The sequence below is a fragment of the Callithrix jacchus genome, chromosome 11 (assembly GCF_049354715.1).
Source record: "Callithrix jacchus isolate 240 chromosome 11, calJac240_pri, whole genome shotgun sequence".
In the NCBI taxonomy this organism is placed as follows: domain Eukaryota; kingdom Metazoa; phylum Chordata; class Mammalia; order Primates; family Cebidae; genus Callithrix; species Callithrix jacchus.
Genome location: NC_133512.1, coordinates 90,849,649 through 90,874,514, shown reverse-complemented (window position 1 = coordinate 90,874,514; position 24,866 = coordinate 90,849,649). Strand labels below are relative to the sequence as shown.

The 24,866-nt window shown below is 53.4% G+C and overlaps 1 protein-coding gene across 6 annotated transcripts in view; it reads left to right on the top strand.

Annotated features, from left to right (window-relative positions):
* DNAJB6 (DnaJ heat shock protein family (Hsp40) member B6) overlaps positions 1-24,866 on the top strand; it is a 79,815-nt gene that overhangs the window by 52,594 nt on the left and 2,355 nt on the right. For 3 of the 6 annotated variants that reach the window (XM_035254255.3, XM_078343337.1, XM_035254257.3), the window contains 2 exons: positions 21,705-21,911; positions 22,786-23,023. In XM_035254255.3, the coding sequence (XP_035110146.3) occupies positions 21,705-21,911; positions 22,786-23,023 (445 nt within the window). Of the gene's footprint in view, positions 1-21,704; positions 22,155-22,785; positions 23,024-24,866 lie in introns of those variants that run through there. The other 3 variants (XM_035254260.3, XM_078343338.1, XM_035254258.3) reach the window with 2 other exon arrangements.

The window sequence follows — 24,866 nt, the reverse complement described above, 5'->3', positions numbered from 1 at the left end:
TTACCATGTTGTCCAGGCTGGTCTGGAACTCCTGACCTCAAGTGATCCACCCACCTCTGCCTCCCAGTACTGGGAATACAGGCGTGAGCCACCATGCCTGGCTGAGAAAGTTTTATTCTGTTCTTCCATTCATAGAAGTGTAATTTTATTAAGTTAGTAATAGAATAGGAAACATATTTGTTGCTCTCAAATCTTACACCTTTGATTTTTAAACCCTATTAAGTTATTTCTAGATAATTCAGTCTAAGTGTGTAAGTGTGCGTGAGAGCAGCTCTGAAAAGTTAGGAACATGCTTTGAGCATTGATAGCGTCACTTAAGTAAGTGATGACTTGGGAGAGTAATAGCGTTTAATGTCAATCACAGTTGTTGGTAAATTCGACAGTCTCTAGTGTTGAGTGCCTTTGAAAATAGGAAGCTGAATGAACACTCCTTGGTAAACGGCGGTGGGTATGTGCATGTGCGCAGCCCCATGTGGTCCCATCCAGACCAGTGTGCTGTCTGCTGTGTTTGGTTGTGTGCAAACTTCCTGTTCGAGATTATTTTTGAAGTTTTATTTTGAAATTCTTTATTTAAAAAAAATGTTTTAGTAACTTTCAAGTAAGCAGTCTTTGGTGGCGTCATGCATTAGATCGTGGTGAATTCTGAGATGCTAGTTCTCCCAAGCAGTGTATGTTGTACCTACAGTGTAGTTTTTTCGTCCCTCTTTGGCATCTTTTTGTCTGGAGGGCTCAGTAATCTGTATTTTTGTCATCTCTACCGTGTTTTCGTATTCCTTGCAGTTGGAGACTCAGGAAGGGTTTTAAATTATCTGTGGAAGCTGTCAACAGTGGCATCATGGGCTATTCATCCTTCCTCTTGGAAGTTCTTCAATGAGAAGATTTTAGAGGCGGGTGGAGTTAGCGTCAACATTTGCTAAACTTAGCTGTGCACCTGGCGTGCTGAAGGGAGCACTCCTTACAGTGCCTTAATGCCTGAGGGGCACTGTGGGGTGGGTGTCTTTCCGGTCAATATTAATTTCTTTTTATTAATTAAAGCTTTGAAAATGCCTGCTTACTCTGTTTTGATTACCTTCTAGCCATCGTTTCTCTCTCCCGGGAATACTGATCTTGTTTTTCTCCCAAGCACCATAGAATTCATTAGAAACATTTTTATTTGCAGAGGATTCAGCAGTAATAAGTACTTGTCATGTCACCTGCTGTTGATGGGCAGCGGTGTTGAAATTTAGCCATTAGCATGTTCAGTAACAGAACCAAGGCAGATGTTTTTATTTCTGGAGGTTTTCAAGCACAAAGTTACGTTGAGTTGATACTGTAGCGTCTAGAGGGGGCTGAACTACATAACCCACTGCCGTTTGTTATTTTAAAGATCGTTTTACGTTTGGGGTCTTGGTTTCTAGGCCTTTGGATATGGTGTTCCTAGCTGTTCTAGGATGTAGACCTTGGTACTACAGTATGCCCAGTGGTTGAAATGGGATAGACTGAAGGCTGTCATTTGGCCAAGTTATTTCGTCTTCCTGTTTAGAAAGGTGAAGAGGGAATGTCACGGCAGCTCTTGCTCTGTTAGAAATCTAGATGTCCCTGATTTCCGGAGACGGCGGAGTTTATGATTGGGTATCAGAAGGCCTGGCTTCTGTGTCATGGTCCATAGTTGCTGCCTTTTTGCAGGGTGTCAGTCGCTCTTACCTAACTGTTCACTAAGAACTCGACTCTGACGTTTGTGACCGGGGTAAGTTGCAGAGTCGGGAGACCCCTGACTGCTTTTCCCTGTACCCTGATGTGGACAGGATTCCTGCCCTGGAGTGCAACCCCACAGAAAGGCAGGTCCTGGGAAGGCACTAATTCTTGTCTGTGGTCAGCGTTGTGTTAGGAGCTCTGAGAGGTGATCTTTTTCTCTGTCTTCCCCGAGCTGCCCTGAGTTGGCAAGAAGTGCTGAGCCCGAGGGCAGGGTCGAATTGCTGATGGCTTGTGGGGAGGCGAGGCTTCTGAGACCTGGAGCATTCGTTCATTCATTCATTCCTCTAGTTTATATTTTACTTATTTTTTGGACCAGATTTCGCTCTTACCTAAAAAAACTCCTAGGGCTGCTTTACACAGTGCCAGGCCTCTGAGAAACCTGAGGTGGCAGGAATGCTTGTGCCCAGGAGTTCAAGGCTACAGTGAGCCATGATTGCACCACTGCTCTTTAGCCCCCAAGTTACTACAGGTGTGTGACTCAACGCCTGGCTAATATTTTTACATTTTTAGTAGAGACAAGGTTTTGCCATGTTGCCCAGGCTGGCTTGAACTCCTGGGCATGAGTGTTTGCCACTTTTCAGGCACGAGTCCCCAGACCTAGCCCAGAGCATTTGACACTAGATGTCAGGATATTGCTGGTAGGAACCGTAATCAGAGCAGAAGCTCAAGGTGCGGTTGTCAGGGATCCATGTGGAGTTTGCAGCCTGCGTGAGACACATTTCTTAGGTGCATCTCCCCCACATTGAAAACCTTGCTGATCATCAGCTTTAAGCCAGATTAACCTCTTACCTAAAAAAACTCCTAGGGCTGCTTTACATAGTGCCAGGCCTCTGAGAAAGTCAGATCCTGAAGCAGAATGAGAAACTGCTCTTTTTTACGAGTCTTTTCAGCTGTATCTTTCAATGCCATTGGGTCAAGGGTCCCTGCATTGGCATTGGACACGGCCTCCCGTGGTGGGCGCTGGGGGCTGAGCCTTCCCTGCCAGTCCCTGCCAAGCAGGGAAGACAAGTTTCTCTCAGTTGTGGTCTGTGCATGTGATGAGTGGTCCTTATCCATGGCTGGTGCCTGCTGGCAGTTAGCACCCTCTGGGTCTCAGCCCAAGTTTCACGTGGACCCTGGCAAAATACTGGTGTTCTTTTCCACGTAATATTTAAGGTATTTGTGTACAATCTTACGTACTTGGAGGAGTAGTTTGTTAAATTAGGTGCCTAGAAGTTGAATAATTGGCTTGAGAAACATGCACTGAAAATCGGTTAAGTTGCCAGGTGCAGTGGCTCATACCTGAAATCCTAGTGCCCTGGGAGGCTGAGGTGGGCTGATTGCTTGAGCCTTGGAGTTCAAGACCAGCCTGGGCAACATGGCAAAATCATGTCTGTATAAAAAATAAAAAAATTAGCTGGGCTTGCTGGTGTGCGCTTGTGGTCCCAGTTACTCGGGAGGCTGAGGTTGGAGGATCAATTGAGCCAGGCATGTGAGGTTGCAGTGAGCTGTGATCGTGCCACTGCACTCCAGCCTGGGCAACAAGGAGACCCTGTCTCCAAATAAAATTGATAGTCATAAATGGTTTCTTAGACGGAGTATTCGCCTATCAGCAGTATTCCCCTGTTGGAGTCTGTGTCCTCACACTTGCCGATACTCTAACCCTGTATTGTTGTCAGCAGTTTCTGAGATATGCATCTTGGCATCTTGTGTGACCTGCACGTGCCTCCTCCTTTGTGGCCTTATTGTCTTGATTTTACAGGAGTCCTTTACATGCTGGTTGATTAGTCCTTGGCCTGCTGTGTTGAAAGTGGGTTATTTTTCTATTTTTCTTTTGTTGATATGATGTGCTGTGTGGCAGTCTTATTTACGCGGACGCGTGTCTGTTATGGAACTGCCCCGTAGTTTTATTTCATACTCCTGTGTGCATTTACTTTTATTCACTTGGAATGGTGGTCTGTGTCAAAAACAGCCAGCCTTGTCCCAGACGTTCCCGCGTTGCCCGTGCGTTTCTGTGGGCCTCTGGTCAGCATCTGGTCTCTTGCACACTTCACGGATGGCAGTGCATCTGGAAGCGCAGCGCATAGCTTAGCTAGGCCAGTCTTCATCAAGCTTTCGAATGAAAGGTGCAGTCAACGTGAGGAGCGCCTCATGCAGATTTGGGAGAGCCTCTGACACCCGAGAGTCACATGCCGACTGGACTGTGTTTATGTACAGCTGTAAAATGCTAACACGTAGGTGGGCACGTTTCTCAAATGTGTAAAGTGCTGTCCTAGCACGTAGGTGTGCACATTTCTTAAATGTGTCGCTCCGTGGAGCTGGGAGTGCCCTGTGTGTGCTTTCTTTTCTGACTGGTCATGGAAAACCAGGAAGTTGGTATGCCTTACATTGCTTTTTACCTCATCACTTCAGTCTTGCATTATTCTCATTTTATTTTATTATTAATTTGTTTTGAGACAGCGTCTCGCTGTGTTGCCCAGGCTGGAGTGCAGTCGTGTGATCTTGACTCACTGCAGCCTCTGCCTCCTGGGTTCAGTGATTTTCCTACTTTAGCCTCCTGAGTAGCTGGGATTACACGCACCTGCCACCACACCCAGCTAATGTTTTGTAATTTTTACTAGAGACATGGTTTCACTGTGTTGGCCAGGCTGGTCTCAAATTCCTGACCTCAAGTGATCTGTCTGCCTTGGCCTCTGAGCCACTGCACCCGGCCCATTCTGATTTTAAAAAGAATTGGAATATCATATTTTTTATAACTGGAAAGTTCTATTAACTTTTCTCATTTTTACTTTTTTTCTTTGAGATGGAGTCTAGCTCTGAAGCCAGGCTGGAGTGCAGTGGCACGATCTTGGCTCAGTGCAACCTCCACCTTCCCAGTTGAAGCGATTCTGCCTCAGCCTCCCAAGAAGCTGGGATTATAGGCGTGAGCCACAGTGCCTGGCCTACCCTTATTTTTCTTATTGTTGATACAGGTATTTTTGTCTAGTTTTCCAGCAGGCTGATTTTAGCATTTTACGGTGTGATTTCACTCTTGCTTTCTGAGAAAGATTAGTTACTGTATTTATGACTGAAAATTCCTCGACGTGGCAATGCTGGGTTCTCTTGTACCTTGACTTGGCTTTGGGTTTGACATTGTCTGGACGGAGGGCGAGGCTCCCTCCTGTTGGGAGCCTCAGTGCCCTGCCTACCCCAGCACCTGGTTCAGCTGCCTGTGAAGCCTTTTGTTCCTGGCACGTTTCCTAGTTACTGGTACTTTTTACTCATTAAACATGTTTTTAAACTCTTGATAGGAATTCTATGCATTGTGCGGTGCCTGTGTGCAGTGGGGATGGTCAGAACGGGGGGAATGGGAGGGAATTCTATGCGTTGTGCGGTGCCTGTATGCAGTGGGGATGGTCAGAACGGGGGGAATGGGAGGGCCACCTCAAACAGTTACCATTGCTTTGTGTTGGGAACATTTGGAGCCTCTCAGAAAACTTTATTTATTCCTAAGCTGCTTTGTTGAGGGTTTTTCTTCTATGTCAGTTTGACCATTTGTGTTGTCCCTGGAAGTCTCCATGCTGTTGTGAGGTCAGTGATGATGCGTTGTTCTCAGTCTTTGCCTTTGTCCTTTTTATGTAAGGCTTTCAAGTGTTTTCCTCTTGGTTTAGTTTCTCAAAAAAAGTTTTCTAATATAATATATAAGTCTTATGCTCAGTTTTTCTTTCTGTTCCCTGGGTTAGTTGTGCTTCTGCAGAATATTCATTGTAGCACTTGTTTGACTTGTAAAACATTTTTGTTGTTTTTTTAAATCGTTTGTTCTTTTAAATTTGTATTTTCATTCAAAACATGATCCAAATGACGTCTATTTTTTGGAAGGAAGGGTTAAGAAACAGTAAATGTTGCCTTGTCAATTCTGTGCACTTTTATTCTACTGGATTTTTTTCCTATCTTGGTTAAGAAATGCTGCCTCTGTATATCTATCTTCTTAAAATATGTTTTAAGTCCAGGCATGGTGGCTGATGCCTGTAACTCCAGCACTTTGAGTGGCCAAGTGGGTGGATTGCATGAGGCCTGGAGGTCGAGGCTATAGTGAGCCATGATTGCACTACTGCACTCCAGCATGGGTGATGGAGTGAGACCCTGTCTCCAAAAAAAGATGGTTTCTGAAACATCTGTTTGAGGTGGCCTCACTTTTTCCTCCTATATGGACAATTTGTCCTCCACTAAGTAGTGTGGTTTAGTTTTTAATGATTTGCTTGCCTGCGGCATTTTTGGGGAGGAAGTTTATTGGAATTTACCCTGTTAAGGACTGATGTGGTTTCCCTCCCTCAGAGGAGAAGCCACACATCACAAGAGCAGATTCTGTCTCTGCCTCTCAGGTGTGAGCTTAGAGCCATACAGAAAGTGGGCCAGATATGGTGGCTTATCCTCTAATTCCAGCACTTTGGGAGGCTGAGCCACTCGGCCCGCAGATGGCTTGAGCTCAGCCAGGGCAACGTGGTGAGACACTCTCTCCACAAAGAATAGAAAAAATTAGCCAGGTGTGGGGGTGCATGCCTCTAGTCCCAGCTGCTTAGGAGGCTGAGGTGCAAGGAGTGCTTGAGCTGGGGGAGATCGAGGCCGCAGTAAGCCAAGACTGCACCTCTCTGCACTGCAGCCTGGGCAACAGAGCAAGACCCTGTGGCGGGGTGGGGGTGGGGAGGAAACCCAGAAAGCAGAGAGTTAGCTGTTTGTCTTCCCCATCTGGTGGTATTACCAGGGCTAAAAGTATATGTCTGACAGAGCACTGTGTTTTCTGGGCCGTGTTTTGGGTAGAAGGGACTTGGTGATGGGCATGTCTGCCCACTCAGTGTAGTTAAAGCAATAGCAAGTGAATGAAAAGCTTAGCATAAATTCATCATTTCCTCTGTTATTTGACTTTTAACATATCTAGTTCTGCTTTTGTCTTTTTTAAAAAAATATTTTTTTTGAGACAGAGTCTCACTGTCGTCCAGGCTGGAGTGCAATGGTGCAATCTTGGCTCACTGCAACCTTTGCCTTCCTGGTTCAAGTGATTCTTCTGCCTCAGCCTCCCAAATAGCTGGGATTACAGCTGTGTGCCACCACGCCTGGCTAATTTTTGTATTTTTAGTAGTGATGGGGTTTCACCCTATTAGCCAGTCTGGTCTCGAACTCCTGACTGGGGCTTCCAAATTGCTGGGATGACACGTGTGAGCCACCGTGCCCCACCATGCTTTTGTCTTTCTGTTTAAACAGAATTGCATGGGACGCGTCTGTTTTTGGTGCGGGAGCAGGAGCTTAGCTTTGGGCTCCTGAGTTCAGGTCTTCCCAGCTCTCATGAGCTTCAGGAGAGGCAGCTGGAGGTTGAGTTCTACAGTGATTTATGCCTTCTTGTGGAAGTCCCTGATGGGACGACTGAGGAACTCTGAGAAGAAACTAGAATGACTTGTCATTACATTTGATGTGGAATAAGCTTTAGATGGCTTCAGGACAATAAAATATGAATATGTGAGTCTACAAAAGCCACAACATTTTTTTTTTTTTTTGAGACGGAGTTTCACTCTTGTTATCCAGGCTGGAGTGTAATGGCGCGATCTCGGCTCACCACAACCTCCGCCCACTGGGTTCGGGCAATTCTCCTGCCTCAGCCTCCCAGGTAGCTGGGACTACAGGCGTGCGCCACCATGCCCAGCTAATTTTGCATTTTTAGTAGAGACGGGGTTTACCGTGTTGACCAGGATGGTCCTGATTATTATTATTTTTTTTTTGATGGAGTTGCTTTCTGTCATTCAAGCTGGAGTGCAGTGGCGCCATGTCAGCTCACTGCAACCTCTGCCTCCCCCATAGCTGGGATTACAGGTCTGTGCCAACAGGCCTGGCCAGTTTTTTTTTTTTCTTTTGGTATTTTTAGTAAACACAGGATTTCACCATGTTGGCCAGGCTGGTCTCGAACTCCTGACCTCAAGTGATCCACCTGCCTTGGCCTCCCAAATTGCTGGGATTACAGGCGTGAGCTGCACCCGGCCTGCTGGTTTTGTTTTGTTTTCTTTGTTTGCAGTGAAGTGAACTCGTCTCACTGCAGCCTCTCCATCTCCCAGGTTCAGGCGATTCTCATGCCTCGGCCTCCTGAATAGCTGGGACTACTGGCGTGTGCCACCATACCCGGCTAGTATTTTGTATTTTTAGTAGAGATGGAATTTTACCATGTCGCCCAGGCTGATCTTGAACTCCTGACCTCAGGCAGTCCGCCTGCCTCAGCCTCCCCAAGTGCTGGGATTGTCGGCATGAGCACCGTGTTCCTTTCAAGATTTATTTTAATGGTTGATTATGGTGCCTTTTGTCCATCTTGATAAAACTGAGTAACAGATTTCTCCAGCGCCTCCCCGAAGACCGAGGAGCGGGCAGTCTCAGGGTGTTTCTTGAGGACGCTTAGGTGCCTAGGGTTCCATTTATAAATAGTTCCTTGAATAAAAATCACACTTGGACTTAGGGCAGCTGGAAAGAGGGAACTAAAGACTTTTACTCTCTCCGCCTCCAACAAAGCCCAGGCACCCCAGCCAGCACCATGCTCTTAGCTGTGGACCCAGGCAGCCCGAGGCTGCAGGGAGAGGGGTCCCAGGAGGCCCGGCCTTGTGGGTTGGAGTCCCCTTCTCTGCTGCCCTCTGGGGTACACCGGGGACCCCAGCTCTGTCCATAGTAAAACATGACCAAAGGCTGTGGTTTCGGGCTTTGTTTCAAAACTGACCTGGAGCCTCTTTGTCTGAGTATTGTATATTTTGAGTTCCTGAGAAATGAACGCAAAGCAAAGGGAAGCAGCTCCCGAGACAGAGGAACTTCAGACAGTGCAAGTCTCAGGGCCTTTTCAGGTGTGAACTGCCATCGCCTGCCTCCTTTTCTAGAAGGGAAGGCCTGTGCCACAGTGTGCTTTCACTGGTTTTCGTTTCCCAAACCTGCCAGGGGACATGATGCCAGTGGTAGCTGAATGTGCCTCACTCTAGGCCCTTCTGGGATGATCCTCACCACTCGGTGAGCAGATGCTGTCCACGTCCCCTCACCGATGTGAACGTGTACACGCGCTGTGTTCATGGAATCGAGGCCATCCAGGGTGCTGTGCTGTGGCTGTCCCCATGAAGCCCGTGTGAAACCAGCCCCGTGCATCCATTGCCACCCCTCAAGGGGTGACCGGAGCTGAGTGCTTCCTGGGACGTTGCTAAGCTGCACCGTGGTGAAACTAACGACACGTGGCTGCCACCTCACACAAGCATTTGGCGTCTCCTTCAATGTCTGTTGTGCCCCAGCCCCTACGAGGCACTGAAGAGCCTGACCCAGTCAAGGCCGTCCAGCCAGAGAGAGGGTGGTGCGGGTGAACGGCGTCCTGCCGGTGCTGGAGCACCTGTGTTGCTGTGGTGGTGGGTGGTATAAGCTCTGGCACTAGTGGGGATGCCGACCCCACCAGGGTTGCTGCGAATCTTGTGTCCTTTGGCTGACAGTGCTTCACGAGCCTCTTTTGTTGGGGGAATGCAGCAGGATCCTCTGGCCTCAGCCTTCGTCCGTGCTCGCATTTCCTCCAGTGTACCTGTGTGGCCAGCGTCAGCATCCCTCTCCCAGCCGGACCCTGGGTGCGTCCCTGTGCACTTGGCTGATGCACTCTCACTTCCCAAACCGACCTTCACATCTTCATTCCCTGACGCCACCTCTACGTAAGCAGCAATGCGGGGTTCACTGTGGCACCTACTCTCCCTGACCTCTGCCCTTCCTCCTCCATTCAGCTGCCATATCACTAGCCCATAACATGGCTGGCAAAAGCCATCTCCCGTTTAAAACTGTTCAGGAGCCTCGGCGTGGTGGCCCACACCTGCAATCCCAGCTACTCGGGAGGCTGAGGCAGAATTACCTGAACCTGTGAGGAGGCGGAGGTTGCTGTGAGCTGAGATGGTACCGCTGCACTCCAGTCTAGGTGACAGAGCCAGACTCTGTCTCAAAACAAAACTGTTCAGCCTTGGTACCTGCCCTGCCCTGTTTTGAAGAGGTGCCTCGTGTTTCCCCAGCAGATAGGGGTCTGCCGTTCCCAGAGCTGTTCCACGGGCCTTCATACTGGCACAGTGCAGGCAGACTGCACCGGCCTTGCCTCGTCGTTTGGCGTCTGTCCACCCTGAGCTCCCTAGGCGCGAGAGCAGGGCCTGCCACACGTTACATGTTGGAATGAGCCAATCTTCTGATGGGCCAGCTGTGTGTTTTTGGGTGTTGAATAATCTACAGTGTGTGAGTGGCATTCCTAATCTGTGTTAAGTAGGGACTAACCCCCCTTTCTCTTAAAAAAGCCAAGGAAAGCAGCAGTCTCCCCAGGGCCTCGTGGATTGTGCGTATTTGGGAAAAGTGTGTTTTATGTGCAGGAGTTAGCTTTCATCTGTGTTGCCAGCCAGGCTCCTGCGCTGCGTTAGACTCCATCTGCATCTGGGGAAGGAGCTGGAGCTCTGCTGCAGTGCTCATGCCGGCGGCAGCTGCGAACATTCCTCTAATAGCTTCTCCGTGACTTCAGTGTGTGTTTCGCTGGAAGGGTGAGGGGCGGGCAGAGGGGAGCCGGAACGCGGGCAGATCTTGTTTTTGTTTTTGAATTTCTTTAACTTGCGGTTACAAAGCAGGATGTTTTCTGGTATATTTAGTTCCCCTAATAAAAAGAAACTTGAACTGTTGTGACCAGTCTACATTTTAGTAATTTATAAGGTTTAATATTTAATTCGCACACAGGAAGAAGCAGGAATTCTACCCAGACAGTAAATTATCTGTGGGCTGTAGAATTAGAAGTGACTTGTTTTTTTCTACAACTAACGAGTATTGCCTTTTTAGTACAAATTGCAGAACTAAAATTGTTTAAAATTGTTTAAACAATTAGTGGTAAATTTTCAAAGAGTAATTACTGGTATTACGTGGAAAGGTTTTTTTTTTTTTTTTTAAGATGGAGTTTCGCTGTTGTTACCCAGACTGGAGTGCAATGGCGTGATCTCGGCTCACCGCAACCTCCGCCTTCTGGGTTCCAGCAATTCTCCTGCCTCAGCCTTCCTAGTAGCTGGGACTACAGGCGTGCACCACCATGCCCAGCTAATTTTTGTATTTTGAGTAGAGACAGGGTTTCACCTTGTTGACCAGGATGATGGTCTCGATCTTTTGACCTCGTGATCCACCCGCCTCGGCCTCCCAAAGTGCTGGGATTATAGGCGTGAGCCACCATGCTCGGCCTTACAGGGAAAGTTTTAAAAGGCTATGTAGAAAGACTAAACAATGTTTGGCTTTCAGAAAGTGAGGTTGCTGTAGGAGGATGGGACTGAGTGGCCGTGAGTGCCCTTTCTGGTTTTAATCTGGGGAATGTTAGGTTAGTTTGTGAGAAAGTTGAGCTGATTTTTTCTTAAGGATGTTTGTGTAGGTCCCGCCGACAGGTCTGTTGGGGGCTCTTTGTGTGTGAGATCTTGCAGAAGTCAGGTTGCTTGATGGGAACATTCTGAGCAGCTTTTGCAGCACGGGTCCATGTGGCACCCCCACCCCACCCGTCTGGTGACACTCATGCCTGGGAGGGAGGTCTTTCCCTCCTGATGAGTAGGTGCCAGGACAGTGGCCCTGCCTCCGCTTGGTGCTAAAGCACAGCCCTGACCTCAGGAGGACGTTCTGGCCAGTGGTGGTCCACAGCCAGCGCAGGGTTGCGTAAGGTTAGGCTGGCATTTTCAGTGTGTGATCCGTGTTTGTTTCCTTGCCACTGAGCTACAGCTGCCTGCCGCGCTCAGGGCTGGATGGTGGCACAGGTTAGCCTGGTGTGGAGCGGGCCATGTGCTCTCAGCTCCAGTGCCATCACATATCCCTCTTGCTAAGCTGTGTGTGTGTGTGTGTGTGTGTGTGTGTGTGTGTGTGTGTGTCTATGTCTGTCTGGAGATGGAGTCTTGCTCTGTTGCCCAGGCTGGAGTGCAGTGACATGATCTCAGCTCACCGCAACCTCTGCACCCGGGCTCAAGTGATTCTCCTGCCTCAGCCTCCTGAGTAGTTGGGACTACCTGGGCCCACCACCAAGCCCGGCTAATTTTTGTACTTTTAGTAGAGATGAGGTTTCACCATGTTGGCCTCAAAATCCTGACTTGAGGTGATCCGCTTGCCTCGGCCTCCCAAAGTGCTGGGATTGCAGGTGGGAGCCGCCGCGCCCGCGCATATTTCAGGAGAACATCAGCATGTGTTACATTGAGGATGCAGGTCTTCAGAGTTTTTGTCTGGTTGGGGAAAGTGCGGTGTTTTGTGCCACCCTGTAAAGCCAGAACATGAAGTAGATGGTGATCACTCAAGGCTTTAATAGAGCTGATTTTGCCTGGTTTTTGCTTCTTTGTGCACTTCAGTAAAGGGAAGGCAAGTTCTAGGGAAGCCTGAGTGTGAGGTGCTGGGATGCCCGTGTCCCACGCCTTCGTGGGCAGCTCACGTGTGGTGCGTCGTGACGCAGGCTCTGCAGCAGGCCTGCTGGTGGAGAGCTCTCGCTGGCACCAGGCTCTTCTCCTTGGTGTGCCCATCAGCTCTGTTGTGGTCATCCTCCCGTTAGGGGTCACTGGGAAGTGACCCTAAGCTTGGCAGGAACAGCTGACGAGAAGGGGCACTTGAGCCTCGGGTGGGCTGTGTCTAAGTTCTTGGCGCTGGAAGTACCTTTGTCCTGTGGCCTCTGTTGCTGATGGTCTGTGTCTCCTCACCAGGCTCACCCCTGGGGCTCTTGGGGCTACCTGGCGGGTGTCAGCTGTGGGTCTGGGATGAAGCGCGGGTGGAGGTCGAGGGTGTTGATGAGTCAAGGTCATGAGGCAGCTGGTGGCCTCCACTCGGTGGGAATTTGGGTACATGAGATGTGAGTGGGGCCATAGAAGGATCTCTGGAAGTGAGTTGGTCACTGTGAACCCCGCAGAGGGGCCTAGCCACCAACTTTAGGCCACAGAGGCACGGAGGGCAGATGGGGTCGGAGCCCCCGCCCTGGCCAGGCCTTGGCTGTTTCTATGTGTGGCTGTGACCCCTGACTCAGGATTTCCAGGAAGCTGAAAAGGTTTGATGACCCCTTCCTGTCTTAAGCGGGGAGGTGAGGTAAAACTGTTCCTGAGAGGGACCCAGCCACTGTGGTCCCCCCGTGCGGAAGCGCTGGTTCCGATAGTGCCGGACGCCGCTAGCCTCCTTGCCTCCTGTCACTCAGGCCCACCATGAGCCCCTCCCCTCCTGCAGGGCTTACAGTGACCTGGGCTCCTCCTCCTGGATCAAAGGATTGCAGGCAGTCAGAGCCCTTCAGTTGCATAAATGAGTTATATCATATATATATATATATATATATATATTTTTTTTTTGAGATGGAGTCTCACTCTGTTACCCACAGTGGAGTGCAATGGCGCAATCTCAGCTCACTGCAACCTCTGCCTCCCAGGTTCAAACGATTCTTCTGTGTCAGCCTCCCTAGTAGCTGGGACGACAGGTGTGTGTGACCATGCCCGGCTAATTTTTGTATTTTTAGTAGACACAGGGTTTCACCATCTTGGCCAGGCTGGTCTTGAACTCTTGACCGCAGGTGATCCAAAGTGCTGGGATTATAGGCGGGAGCCACCGCACCTGGCCTAATTTATATTTCTTAAGGGATGGAAAGAGCACAGAGACCTGTTCATATGGTGTATGTAGCAGTTTTTAAAAGTGAATGTAGATTTGAAGTCACGAGTGAGTTTTGGGGGACACAGTTCAGCCTGTATCAGGGGAAGTAAGTCAGGTGTGAAAATGTGTGGAGCGCCGGGCACGGTAGCATGTGCCTGTGGTCGCAGCTGCTCTGGAGTCTGGGGTGGGAGGAGCTTGAGCCCAGGAGTTCTGGGCTGTAGTGTGCTATGCCGATCGGGTCCGCACTCAGTTAGGCATCAATATGGTGACTTCCTGGGAGCGGGGGACCACCAGGTTGCCTAAGAAGGGGTAAACCAGCCCAGGATGGAAACAGAGCAGCAGGTCAAAACTCCCATGCTGATCAGTAGTGGGATCGTGCCTGTGAGTAGCCACTGCATTCCAGCCTGGGCAATGTAGCGAGACCCCGTCTCTTATTAAAAGAAAGAAAAATGTATCGAGTGAGGGGAGTGGAACTGAGGGGAGAGAGCTGTGACGTGAAGCATTGCGCATGAAGGAAATCCCTGCCTATTAGCAACAAAAGCGGGAAACGAACCAAGAAGGCGTGAGCGTGCCCCAGCTCTGCAGCCCAGCCCTGCAGCCCAGCCCTCCTGCCGCAGTCTCCACATGCCCTTCTCAGACCGGGCCGGTGCCCCGCCTGCTGGCTGTTCCAGAGGCAGATCTTCCTGGATGTGGGATCCCGTAGGCTCCTTACCGTAGCAGAAGGCCTTGGGGACTCCTGCTTCCTCGGTTGCTGTGACAGAGGGAGCGTGTCTGCTTTCTGTGGCTTCGCTTCTTCAGGCTGCTGTTGTGTGCTCTGCCATACTCAGCCTTGATAGCTGGGTTTCATTCTCGTATTTTCTTATTTTTTTTGAGACGGAGTTTTGCTTTTGTTGCCCAGGCTGGAGTGGTGCGATCTTGGCTTGCTGCAACCTCCACCTCCCGGGTTCAAGCAGTTCTCCTGCCCAGCCTCTTGAGTAGCTGGGATTATCGGCAAGCGCCACCACGCCCAGCTAAGTTTTGCCCAGCTAATTTTTGTATTTTTAGTAGAGACAGGGTTTCTCCGGGTCGGTCAGGCTGGTCTCGAACTCTTGACCTGCGATCTGCCCACCTTGGCCTCCCAGAGTGCTGGGATTACAGGCATGAGCTACTGCGCCAGCCTATATTTTCTTGTTTTTTATAGCGATGGGGTCTCCCTATGATTTCCAGGCGGGTCGTAATTATAAAGATGAGGACAGTGGAAGCACAGGGAAGGCGCCTCTTCTTCCCTGACCCGCACCCCTGCCAAGGGGACCCATGCTTCTAAGGGGACCCACGCTGCCCGTGCAGTGGCAGGTGCAGCACAGCCCCATTGCTGAGCGTCTTGGCCCACGGTTAAGTCCCCACCACCTGCCATGCTCTCCTGCTGGCTGTGGGGCAGGCGTGGGGTGAAGGGTTTGCCTGTGGTGGCCACAGGGCCGTGTGTGATTTGAGTTAGGAAGCATGCCGGCCACGGCACTTTGAGCTTGGGGCTGTCATGCTGCGCAGGCCATCCATCTCCATCAGAGACAAGCACCCCGCAGGCTGGCCAGACCGCTCATATCACCTCCACCTCCACAGGCATGAGGGGGCTGGGTCCCGGGAGGGTCATGGGAAGTAGCTTGAGTATTGCGGAGTAACTGTTTCTTCCATTCTGGGGGCCTACAGGTGAATGGGTGGCCCCAGTGTAAAACAAATAAGGAATATGGAGCCTGTGGTTGCTCATGGAAAGTAAGTCACTCTGGCCCTGCACTTTTCCCGGGTTGGATAAACCGGAGCGCTGTTAGAACCCACAGCAGCAGTCACCTTGGGCCACAGAGATACTCCAGGGACCTGCTTTCTGCATCAGCCTCTGGTCTGCCTTTGTACTGTGAATGAGAAGTATCTGAGACAGCCTCAGGCAGTTTAGAAAGTTGCTTTTTCGGAGGCTGAGCACGTGCCCGTGACACAGCCTCAGGTGGCCCTGACCACAGGTGCTGAGGCGGTTGGGGCACAGCTTGGTTTTTTGCATCTCAGGGAGATATGAGGCATCCCTACATGCCACATGTGTGTTCCGGAGAGGTGGGACAGCTGAGAGCGGGGTCGGGGGCTTCCGGGTCATGCCAGATGTGTGTTCCGAAGAGGTGGGACAGCTGGGAGCGGGGTCGGGGGCTTCTGGGTCATGCCAGATGTGTGTTCCGGAGAGGTGGGACAGCTGGGAGCGGGGTCGGGGGCTTCCGGGTCATGCCAGATGTGTGTTCCGGAGAGGTGGGACAGCTGGGAGTGGGGTCGGGGGCTTCGGGGTCGGGGGCTTCCGGGTCATGCCAGATGTGTGTTCTGGAGAGGTGGGACAGCTGGGAGCGGGGTCGGGGGCTTCCGGATCATAGGTCGGTAAAACAGATCGTTGTATTCTAATGAGTCTCTGGTCAGCTGAGTACACAGCCTACATGTGAGAGAGGCTGGGGAAGGGTCACGGGTGCCTTAGAAACAGTAGGGCAGAGGAAGTCAAAAGATCTGCGTTTGTCTCTGGGGAGCAGAGGGATGACTTTGAGTTCTGTCCTTTGTCCTGCACCTGTGAAGATAATCTGTTGACACAACTGCTTTAGGGTAAAGACCTTGAGCCCCACAAGGAATTCCTTTGTGCACAAATTGTGTGGGAAGTGTGTGGCTTTTGTTTTTTTTTTTTTTGAGACATAGTCACACTCCTGTTGCCCAGGCTGGAGTCCAGTGCTGCAGTCTCAGCTCTCAGCAACCTCCGCCTCCCGAGCTCACGTCAGGCAGTCTTCCCAGCTCAGCCTCGCCAGTAGCTGGGACTACAGCATTCGCCCCTGTGCCTGGCTGTAGCCACCACTATTAGGAATAAAACGGGAGGCAGGTGTGCCCCATGCGGTTCCCAGGTTGCTTTTTCCCTCTGGCTGAATGATTTTGGGGCCCCGAGATTCATTCTGTTTTCTGAATACCTCATTTCCCAAGTTAGCAACCAAGGAGAGTGATTATTTTTGTCCTGGGGCTTTAGGAGGAAGCGCGTCGCACCCTCTGTGGACTCCCAGTGGAAGCAGCTGCTCCAGACACGGCGATGCCTTCCTGTCCACCCTGATCTGGGAGCCTCTGTGTTAAGCGAGGGGCACTGGCTGTTTCTTGAGAGTGGGAAGGAAGGAACACCTCTTCAGCCTACTGTGCAGGGGTTTTTGTTTTTTTGAGACAGTCTCACTCTGTTGCCCAGGCCGGGTCTCTGTCACCCAGGCTGGAGTGCAATGGTGTGGTCTTGGCTCACTGCAACCTCTGCCTCCCAGGCTCAGGCAATTCTCATGCCTCAGCCTTCCGAGTAGCTAGGATTACGGGTGCGCCACCACACTCGGCTAATTTTTTGTACTTTTAGTAGTGATAGGGTTTCAGCATGTTTGCCAGGCTGGTCTCGAACTCCTGACCTCAAGTGATCCACCCACCTTGGCTTCCCAAAATGCTGGGATTACTGGCCTGTGCCACCGCGCCCGGCGAGATGGGGTCTTTCTTTGTTACCAAGGCTGATCTTGAACCTAAACTGGTCTCAAACTCCTGGGCTCAAGTGATCCTCGGCCTTTCACAGTGCTGGGATTACAGGTGCGAGCCACCGTGCCCAGCCTGTGCAGTGCTTTTTAAAGGAGTGGTTGTAACAGTTGCTTGTGTGAACACACTGATGTGATCTGGGCCCTTCCCTGCACGAGAGGACAGAATCCTCAGAACTGAAGGAAGGGTGGGTGTTTTGAGCACTGGAAGCAGGGTCCTTGGCTGACTGACAGGCTCGCCTTGGTGCACACACCCCACAGAGCGCTGTCTCCAGGCCTCCCACATGTGGGAAGCAGCGAGGACAGAGATGAGAAGGTGGTGTGGGGAAATTCTGAATCCGACGAGGAGGTTTTGGGTAACTGCAGGTGCTGCGGAAGTTCTAACCGGATGCTTCAGAGAGTGTCCTGGGAGTTGCGGTGGGAGAAGGGGTTGCTATGGGAACTGTGCTGAGTTTGTGTGTCCTCAGCGCTGCGCATGCCACCTGCTTCCAGGCTGTGCGCGAGGCTGGCTCGTCCCATCCTGGGACTCAGGCAGGAGTGTGGTCTGGACACTCCCATATCCTGTGAGGAGCGTTTCTTAGCATCAGCAGTCCCAGCTCCTTCCTCGTGGTGAGTGGGAGGCAGAAGGGTTGGGGTGCAGGGTTTCTAGGAACACCTGCCTTGGTCTCTGGGGACCCCAGGGTTCCCGCCGTGGCCCTGTCAGCCTGTGAGGCCCTGGGGCGTTGGAGAGCATGTCACGTCGTGAAGCTCACTGTGCCCTGGGACCTTGACAGACTGCACCAGGCTGCATCCTGTGCCAGCTAAACCTGAACCTCAGGGCTAATCCTCTTGTGGCCAGGAGGGAGATGGGATAACCCTGGCCTGGGAGGGACCAGGAGGTCGAGGCCAAGGCTAGGGCTGTGAGGTCGTGCTTATTCCGGCTCTCCTGCAGCCCGTCTGTCCATCCGTGACCGCTCTCCAGCCACTTGCTCTTTCTCTTTCAGTTTTCTTGCTGGAAAGCTGTGGGAGGCAGTGGGGTGCCACTCCGTCCATGGTGCAGGTTTGAACCTCAGAGGCGACAGCTTCGCCTGCCAGTGAGGTAGTGAACAGAGCCTCTGACAGTGCTGGGTGCAGAGCTGGGGCGGGCACAGCAGCAGGATGCCTGGAGCCTTGGCTTTGAACAGTTGGAACCATTGAGGCCGAGTGGGGCAGTCCTCCTGTTCGGACCAACTGTGTCTCTCTCTTGACAGACGTCAGATGACCCCTGCTTGCGCCTCTGCATCCCAGCCGTGAGGTGACTGCTCCCTGGCCACGGCAGCACCTCACCGTGCCTACGGGAGACTGGGCATGGGGGTTTGGAGCAGCAGCGCGCCACGTGGCTCCCCAGGCGATGCAGGGAGATGTGGATAAGGAGGTCCTCATCTCCACCTTCATCTTCCCCAAGTCACTTTTCCTGGCACCTCACTACCCTACCCATGAGGTTTCAGGGGAACCTTGGGGAGTCCCTTGTGTGCTCCGCCTGGGGACACAGGCCCTGTGGGTGGCTTGGGTGGGGACCGTGTCCTGCCGCTGGGGCCAGAAGGGTTTGCTCAGAGACCGACCTGAGTAGCTGCTGTCCACCTGCTATGCATGCCAGCCCCAGCCCTCCTCACGGGGAAAGGGAAGGAGGGAGGGAGGGAGGGGAGGAGGCTTCTGGGCATTGCCTGGACCTGTGGCTGGTGGTGGGGGCTGAGCTGCTGAGCTGTGCTGGAGAGTACAGGGGCACAGGCGTCTGCAGGAGCCAGGCTGCCCTGTGGACATGGCCATGGAGCCTGCGCCTTCCTCCCCCGTCACTCCAGGGCCACTCTGAGCCTGCAGCTGCCAGCGCAGCGGCCTGGGGTTGAAAGGAGCGCCGACGCCTGCCCAGTGGCCTCAGCCTCTGAGGAGATGGCGCAGGGAGCTTTGGATGCTGCAGGTGCCTTCAGTACTTGTTTTCAAAATATCAGGCTTAGGTCTCAGCGGGCCTTTTTCCAAACAGACAGTAAAGCAGAACGTCCCTGAGCAGCTCTGAAGGCAGTGCGTCTCTCTACCCTGGTTGAGGCTGGACCCGCAGCCTGGCCCTCCCCAGGCGATGTTAGCCCCGGCTGATCACAGTGCTCTGAAGATGGGACCTTGGACACCCACCTGAGGGCGTGTTTCACCTGTGGACCAGGGGCGCAGGGGCAGCTAAGGCGGCAAGTCCCAACTGTCAGCGAGACTGGGCTTCCCAGAGCTAGGATGAGCCAGGATGAGCCGGGATGTGCAGGGTTACGCTGCCCTGTTTCCCCAGAGTGGAGTTGGGTGGGTGAGCGGCTTCGCTTGGCTCCGAACCTCCCGGGCCCCGGGACGTGTGGCTAGGCAGGCAGCAACAGCTCTTCCAGCGGTCTCAGAGCTCGGCTGTCGCCCTGCCCAGGAGGACTTCACAGCTATGGATGTTCAGGGTCCAGTTCAGTGTGTCACACACCGGAAACTTTAAATTTCTTCCTCAAATGCTCCACGTTAGATTATAATCCTTAAAAGTCATGTCACAGTTGGTGCAGTCCTCCCGAGGCGGCCGGGCTTGGCCGGTTCCGGTTGGCCCTTTGCTGCTGTGTGCATGGGGCTCTCCACTCCTCTCTCACTCCATGGTGGGATGCGGCACCCTGGGAGCACCTGTGCCAAGTCTCTCCTTGGTGTTTTGGGGGCCGGGTCTGCCCAGGGTCCACAGATGTGGCCAGAGGAGCCTCAGATGCGTCTCGGCAACACGGCCCCTGTGAGATTCCGTGTCAGCTCTGGGGCCACATCGCCACACAACAGAGAGTTCACAGCGCTGTCCCCACATGTCCCACTCTCCCACAAGGGTCCAGGTAGCTGGGAATCAGTTTGGTTTGCTGAGAAGCTGCGTCCTGGGTGTGTCCTGGGTGTCCGTCACAGAGCCCTCGCTCCCAGCCTGTGACTGGGGCCTGGTCCGGGGACCCTGGCACTTTTCCTCTGGCCGCAGACGCATTGAGGAAGCACTGTGTGCACATGATGCCTGCCTGCGTGGCTTGTGTGCCGGGTGCTCTTCCTTCACTCAAGTCTAGAATTGCAGACAGCATCCAGGCCACCGTCATCCTGCTGGTGAGCACACAGAGGTCCCGAAGGAGGAGCAGGCCTCGGGCAGGTGACCCCTCTCAGCTCAGCGGTTCCGTCCCGTGTGACGCTGAGAAACCTGCGTGCATTCTCTTGGTGCGGCGTCTCAGCAGAGGTCCTGCAGTCCCCCGGCAGGGCGTGCGGGACGGCTGTTGGCAGTGGGGTGTTGTTTGTGAAACCTTGCACCCTGGGTTTGCCGTGCTTGGTTAAATAGTCCCAAAAATCACGATTCTGTGTTCAATGTGTGGGGAAGTAGGACTGGGGTGGAAGGCGACGTCTGAGGTCTGCTCCCCTTCCTGCGTTTGCTGAGTTTCTGAAGCGATTGAGCCCTGTGGGCACCGTGCTGCAGCTTCGGGGTTGGGTGCGGCTCGCCCTCCCCTCTGGGGACGCACAGGCGGCAGCAGATTGCCCAGGTCTTGGTATTTTTTGGAGATGAGTTTCCACACCTAGTGAGGGCCCTCCTTCGGTGAGCACTGCGGTCCTTAAGGACTGGAGCCCTGGCCTGAGGGGAGAGCCTGAGAGCAGGGTCCTTCCTGACCTCGCAGCCAGTTCTACGTTCTGGGTGAGCCACACTGCAGCTCCTGGGGGCAGGCTCCACTCCGACCCTGGGCCTGGCGCTCGGCACCGGGAGTGGCTTACGGGCCAGTTTCATTGAGGAAGCTCGGCAGCACAGGTCGATCTCAGTCCGTTGTGTTTCGGGCATGTTTCAGTGGCGGAGTGCTCCCCCTGCTTGCGGGAAGCCAGGATGGGCTGTTTCTGGGTCAGACTCCATGTTGTGCGACGGGAGGGCCTGCCTTGCTTTACATCTGTGCAGGGCTCAGGTCCAAAGCACTGGGTGTGACATGTTTTAGACACATTTTAGACTTTTCAGAGGGACGAGGAATCCCACCACCCGTGGCCTCGCATGCCTGCTCCTGGAGCTCTGACCCAGCCGCCTCCCTCACGTCCATGTGGCGTCTGCCACGCAGACATTCGGAGAGTCATGGTGGAGATGATCGAATTATTGAATGTTCAATATTGAATATTGTTTGCTTATTTTATTCCTCGTATCCATCAGTGGGCAAAACATTGTTTTCTATATTTCTTTTTTTAATGCATGGCCTTCTGATGACTTTTTCTGTATTTCAAAAGACTGATAGAAGCACGCCTCGGGTGTGTGTGTGGTGGGGGCTGGAGCCGGCCTGCCTCGGGTGTGTGTGTGGTGGGGGCTGGGGCTGGAGCTGTGAGTGGCAGGATGGCCCTGCCCTGGGCGGCGGTGTGGCTCCTGTGTGCTGCGGCTGCCACCACAGATTATTCCAGCACGAAGAGGAAAGGGAGGGGGTGTCTTCTGTGTATGAACTCTGAGGAGGAAATCGCTAACTGGACCCAGCGCCTTTCTTCCTCAGGGTGGCCCAGCTGGCTGATTTTGACAATGAATTTCTTAGTCCTGGACCGTGATTTCGGTGGGACACACTCTTGGAAGGGGCGTGTTGATTGTGCTAAAGCGGTGGGGTGGGGAGCCACTTCTTTCAGGGGAGAGAGGTGTGATGTTCAGATGACTCTTTCTTTTCCCCCTTAAGGATTCAATTCTGGCCCCAGTGTGGAGCCCGTGAAGAAATGAGATAACCTTTTTCTCCTCCACAGAGATGACATGGCTGGATTCGTGGAGATGGTGCGGCCAGCCCCCGCACCCCTCTCTGCCTCCCTTGATCACTCATGGCTCTCCCGCTGTGCTTGCAGGTGTGGCTGATGAGGACGCCCTTGCTGCTGAGCGCGTGCGGAGAGGCCAGAACGCCCTGCCAGCCCAGCCAACCAGCCTCCACCCGCCGAAGCCAACCCGGCCTGCCTCGATGTTCAGACACGCGACCCATGGTCTCTATGAGGAGGAGGGCGAGCAGGACCAACCTCGGGTGTCTGGGCCCTGGGACTCCCTCGCGTCTGCAGCAGGTGTGCAAAGGGAGGAGGCCGTGGAGCGGGCCCAGAGTGAGACTTCCCCGGGTGCCAGAGGACAGCGAGGACAGAAAGGGCGCCTGTGCTGCTGTGTTCTGACCTGAGTGGGTGGGGTGGCTGTGCGGGGCGGGAGGAGGTGGCTTCGCTCTGCTCCCCTCTCGCCCGCAGGCCCCATGCCCTGTGGTCCCAGGCCTCCACCATTAAACGGGGTCCCGGTGTGTGGCTCTGCAGAGGATGTGAGCTGCTGCGCAGGGCCAGGTGCTGCTTTTACCATAGATGTGCCTTTTTGTAGCTTTGAGCACAGAGCTTGAGGCCCGTGGCTTAGGCCAGGTGGTCTCACGCTGGCGGGGGCTGTGTCTGCCCCTGCCCTCCATCAGCTTCACCTTCTTGTGCCTTCTTCATCTCAGGGTGCAGAACCAAAGACCCCCTTGAGTCAGGCCTCCTTGTGAAGCGGAGTTTGCCCGCCCACCCGCTGTGGGGCTCCTGGCTGCCCTGCCCCCCTCCCACCTCCTTAGGAGCTGCATAGTCTCTAAATGAGTGTCCCAGAGAAGTTTTGGGGCGCCTGAGGATGTGCTGTGCGTGCAGGCTCGGCCTGACTGCATCCGAAAGCCCAGGGCCAGTGTAGTGTGACTCTCCCCTTGGTTGGAGGATTTATGCTGCTTCTGGTTCTTTTCACTGCAGCAGTGAGGTGACCCAGCCACTCCTGTCTGCAGGAGGACATGGTGGCTGATCTCCATGCGTGGGGGAGCTAGGCAGTGTCATGAGGTCACGTCTGTGGATGTGGGCCGAGCAGCACTGTCTCAGCAGGACGTGAAAAGAAGTGGGGTGGTTCCCTCCTCTGCCCTCCATAGAACTTCTCCTGAAAAATTAGCCCCTTTCAGCCCTTCTTGGATGAAGCAGTTGCCGGCTCTGAGGAGGACGGAAGGCACACTCTACATCGAGAGCCTTGGAAGGCGCTTCCTGTGGGTGGGCACAGCCCCTCCGGCCAGCTGCCCGCCTGCCTGCTGCGCCAGCCTTTGCCATGCTAGTCTGTGCTATGTCACTGAGTGGCAAACAGAGCCAGTTGCAGGCTGCATGCACCTAGAAAAAACTCCCTGTGTGTGGAGCAGGTGGGTGGAAAGCCCCCGGGGTCTGTTGTGCACTCCTGGTGCTGAGGGTCTAAAGGTGGGAGGGAGTGGGGCAGTGTCTGTCGATGGGTCTTTGCAAGGTGCACGATAGAGCAGGGTCATAGTTGTAGCATCCCTGAACCACCGGAAGCCTGGCCTGCGAGGGTCCTTGTGACTTCCCAGTCCCTAAGAATGTGGTGTGCGGGCGTGGTCCCCTGGAGGAGTGGTGGAGAAAGCACAGTGAACAGCACCTGGCAGAGGCCCCAGGCCACACACTCATTTCAGAACTGGGCTGTTCTCCTCCTGGGCCTGTGGCCGGCCGTGGCTGTGGGCAGGACTGATGGCACGGGCAGGAGCCGCTGTCCCCAGGCCTCATGGCTTTGCTAGTTTGCATCCTCCGGCAGGACACCATTTCTGAGGGGCACCTGGTTGACTGTTGAATCCCACACAAAATCCTTACACCAAGGTGGCAAGTGAAGGCCTTTGCTTTTGCCCGGGTCCTCTTTGTGGAGCTTCCGTCCCTCGGCTTTTCCTCGTTTGTTTTCTTTTTTCCAATCGTTTCATGAGATCATGAGGATACCAGAGTAACCCTCAGAGATCTGCAGACGTGATTTTTATACAAATCTATAATGAACATGTGCCAGAGACTTTGACTTACGTTCTGAGACATGACAAAGTTGACTCAAAGGAAGATTCGCGAAACCCCCACAGAGCTGGGGACGGAGCTGGAGTGAATCGCACAGCAGATGGTCTTGGTCTCTGCAGAGGCTGTTTGCGACTCTCTCACCCACCCCGTGCTGTCTGGGTGCTGGTGAGTGACAAGGAGAAGGCTGAACAAGGCTCCACCCCTGCAGGCTCGGGGGGAGACAGGGCTGAGCACCGAAGGGCTTGTTTTCCCTGGAGCCCCTTGTCACAGAAAACTTGTGACTCTTGGCCAGGCCTCTGGGTGCCTGGAAGATCCCCCTCTCGTCTTTTTGCGGGATTTGCAAGTCCTGGGCAAGGTCCTTGAAACAGGCCCGTCCTCCCCGGCAGGGCTGACGGCTCCTGCTGTTGCCTCCAGCCGTCTGACTGGTCCCTGCGTGGAGCAGGTCCTGTCTGAGCTCCCGGGAGTAAGCAAGCTTCCACTCAGGACTCAGCCAGGTGTGCGGCCCCCAGGCCTGGGCGGGTCTAGGGCATGATTTTTTTTAGGTTGGAAATGAGCTCTCACTTGAGATACACTCCTCAAAATACCAAACTTACTCGCCCCGAGGCTCCCCACACGCCCCTCAGGTGGGGCATCTCCTGGCTTCTCCCGCTTCCTTTCCTCTGCCTTTTCCAAAGAGCCGCCTCCTGACTTTGGAAGCAGGTCCTTGGTGGCCTCTGCACAGCGGCCAGTGGCACGTAGCCCGCTCTGTTCCTTTCTGTAACTGAGGCGCACTCTCCTAAACACGCAGCATGGAAGGCCTGGTGTTTCACAGCACGTGTATCTTGTGCTGCTCCTGTAGGGCGGTCAGGATGCACCCGCTTGCATGGAAAGCACCCTAAGGTGGCAGTCTCTGCCACGCACAGGCCGCGGGTGAGTGTGGCATGTTGCGTGGCTGCGGGTGTGGACTGGACCTGCAGGCTCATCCCTATCTACATGCACGTCCCCTTCCGTGGAGAGCTGTTGGGTCCGGGCAGTGCTCTGAGGTGAGAGCCACAGCACATTTGAGAGTCCGCATGTGTCTTCCCCACTGTGGTGCAGCATGTGTGCGAGCCACATTTGGTGGGCCTGCACCCTGTGACATATTGGTCAGTGTGGCGGCCATCTGCTGGGCAGGGAAAATGTGTCTGGTTGAAGCCGGGTACCTGGCCCACCTATGGCTGT